This window comes from Pteropus vampyrus, unplaced genomic scaffold (genome assembly GCF_000151845.1).
Source record: "Pteropus vampyrus isolate Shadow unplaced genomic scaffold, Pvam_2.0 Scaffold393, whole genome shotgun sequence".
Classification (NCBI taxonomy): domain Eukaryota; kingdom Metazoa; phylum Chordata; class Mammalia; order Chiroptera; family Pteropodidae; genus Pteropus; species Pteropus vampyrus.
Genome location: NW_011889174.1, coordinates 842,700 through 845,334, shown reverse-complemented (window position 1 = coordinate 845,334; position 2,635 = coordinate 842,700). Strand labels below are relative to the sequence as shown.

The 2,635-nt window shown below is 32.1% G+C and overlaps 1 protein-coding gene across 1 annotated transcript in view; it reads left to right on the top strand.

Moving 5' to 3' along the window:
• Positions 1 to 2,635, top strand: part of LOC105305687 (regulating synaptic membrane exocytosis protein 1-like) — a 243,638-nt gene that overhangs the window by 238,810 nt on the left and 2,193 nt on the right. The window contains exon 4 of the mRNA XM_023523450.1: positions 2,460 to 2,629. Within this exon, the coding sequence (XP_023379218.1) occupies positions 2,460 to 2,629 (170 nt within the window). The remainder of the gene's footprint in view (positions 1 to 2,459; positions 2,630 to 2,635) is intronic.

The window sequence follows — 2,635 nt, the reverse complement described above, 5'->3', positions numbered from 1 at the left end:
GCACATATTAAAAATGTGGAACTTTCCCAAATCTGACAATTACTTTTCACTGGCCCATTTTTATAACACTGAAAAATGTGAAGTAATCAAAATAAGAATTTTCTAGAAAACATAAAGATGTATGATGAAGAGCCTTCTTTACCCTTCTTTTTATCAGTATTATTATGCTCCTTTTTGCCTCTTTCTGCTAACTCCTTTTTGGAATTTTGTATTAATTGTAAATTTTATCGTGTTTTTCTTTATGGTTTTAAAGAAAATTCATATTTATCCTAAGGATGATTTAATATTTTTGTAGAAAAAGGACTTAATTTAGATGATAATATTTTGCTTATAATTAGTGTAATAAATACAAATTTAATGTCCACTTATTTGATTTAAAACAGTCGATGTTTCACACCAATATCCTTGAACTGCAGCAGGTCCTCAAGTAATGTTATTTCTTTAATGTCTTTTCCTTATAGTGTTGACAAGATGCTGTAGGAACCTAACTCTTGTTTATAGCAGTTAGCCTATGGTAAATTTGTTTTTGTTATGTTATTTTACTTAAAGTTGCAGAACCTATCAACAACATTAAGTGAGTACTTGCTGTACATGGTATGGTTTCAGATCTGCTCATCACCGTCTTGTCACCTCAAGAGGCAATCAGCAAGGAAGCACATCACCTGTTCCCTTCCAGGGTCTGGGCAGAGGAGAATCGGTGTCACTGTGCATGGAAGTCCAGGCCCTGGGGCATAGCCCCCTATAATGTGATCCTTGATACGTCCACATACAGCCAATCAGTACTTCTGAGAAACCTTATTTATGACTTAAAAAGATTGTGATACATTGTGTATAATGTAGTCTTATTTGGAAATTGAAGATACAGTCCACAAATCTTTTATTTTTATATAGGCTTACACAATGCATTCTTCATCTTGTTTAACATCTTAGTAAATGAGAATTCTGCGATATCAATTGTCATATATTGTGTAGATGTTATACCTAACTACTTTTATGAACTTAGTTCATTTTATGATCTAAAGAAATGTAGAGGAGTAAATTAATCTTTAACAATCTTACATTTTTTTGTAAATATCTCTGAGTCTTAGTTTTCCCTATATTATTAATTCATTTCAGTTTCTTTGCTTGGAAAGCAGTAGTTTTTCACAGTTTATCTGCAATATTTTCTACGTCAAAATATATATTACTTTTTTCCCTCTTTTTCTTATTCTCACTTTAGCTTTTATTTTGTCAAATTTTATGGCTACAGTTATTATAATTTTTCTCCTATCCATCTGAATGCTTTCAGTAGTACATTTTCTTCTTTTTGCCAAATAAACATAACTTCTTCTTTTACTCATATTTTTTTCTCACTCAATGTATCTCGGATTAATTCATTCTTATGTGATATTTTTGAGTAACTGTTAACTGAGTTAATATTGGTGAAAATGAGGACCTAGAGCTTGGTAATCAATTTTTCTTGGAGGAGTTGTTTCTGAAGTACAAAGGAAAACAAAAGTGTATTCAAAGGAAATCAACTAAGGCAGCGAAATGAACTCATACCACGAAGCAGAGGTATTGGTGATACTTGCAGAGAAGGCTCACAGGCTGCAGACACCTAGCATAGCTCTATATCTGCCAGGTGTCACTGTTAGTACTAATTTCTGTTATCATTGTCCTCATTATTATATTCATTTTAAATGTCACTAAGAGCAGAGCAGATGTATAGATTTATTTTAAGTGGTCATACATCTTAAAATTTATTAGTGGCTATGTTTCTAAATGACTGTTCTGAAATAGCTCTCTTAGTGGAAACTATATCGGAGTTGTCACATATGAATAAACCCAGCCCCAGATTTATTGATTTCGTGAATATGTGCAAGGAAAATTATGTTTAATAGCATAAAATAAACTCAATGTTAGTTTATTACTAAGAAACTAGAGAAAATATACAGCTTGACCTTTTCTTTTGTACCTATCTTTTATAGTTTGTTTCATGGGAATATATTTTAATATTCACTTTAATAATGGATGATTTTTGAAAAAACAGATATCTTCTAAATCATTTGAGATACTGATATTTATGTATTTAAATATTAATTCTATAGCTCCTTAAAACATTTTTCTAAACAATCAATTACCCTGCTTAGAACATTTTATATTTTAAATGAAAGTTCAGAGTGAGTCATACAAAATGAGATGGATAAATGGTAGAAGGACATTCAGAATCATAGGATTAGAATGCCAAGAAAAACTCTACCCTGGTTACACAGAGGCATTATGATTGCAGATGGGTCCTGGTCCAGACATTCATATACTTGATTGTGACTTGTGCAAAGATCATTTCCCCAAGAAATTTATGAAGATAAATATGAAGATGACAGCATACATTTTTCCTTAAAAGATATTTCAATGCGATGAAAATAAAATTATTTCTAAATGGCATACAAAATTTATATTGTTCTCTCTTCTTCGAATAGGTTATGTGGGTATGCAATTTATGTCGAAAGCAACAAGAAATCTTAACCAAATCTGGGGCCTGGTTCTTTGGAAGTGGCCCTCAGCAGCCAAGTCAGGATGGAACCTTGAGTGATACAGCTACAGGTGCTGGTTCTGAGGTACCCAGAGAAAAGAAAGCACGGCTCCAAGAGCGATC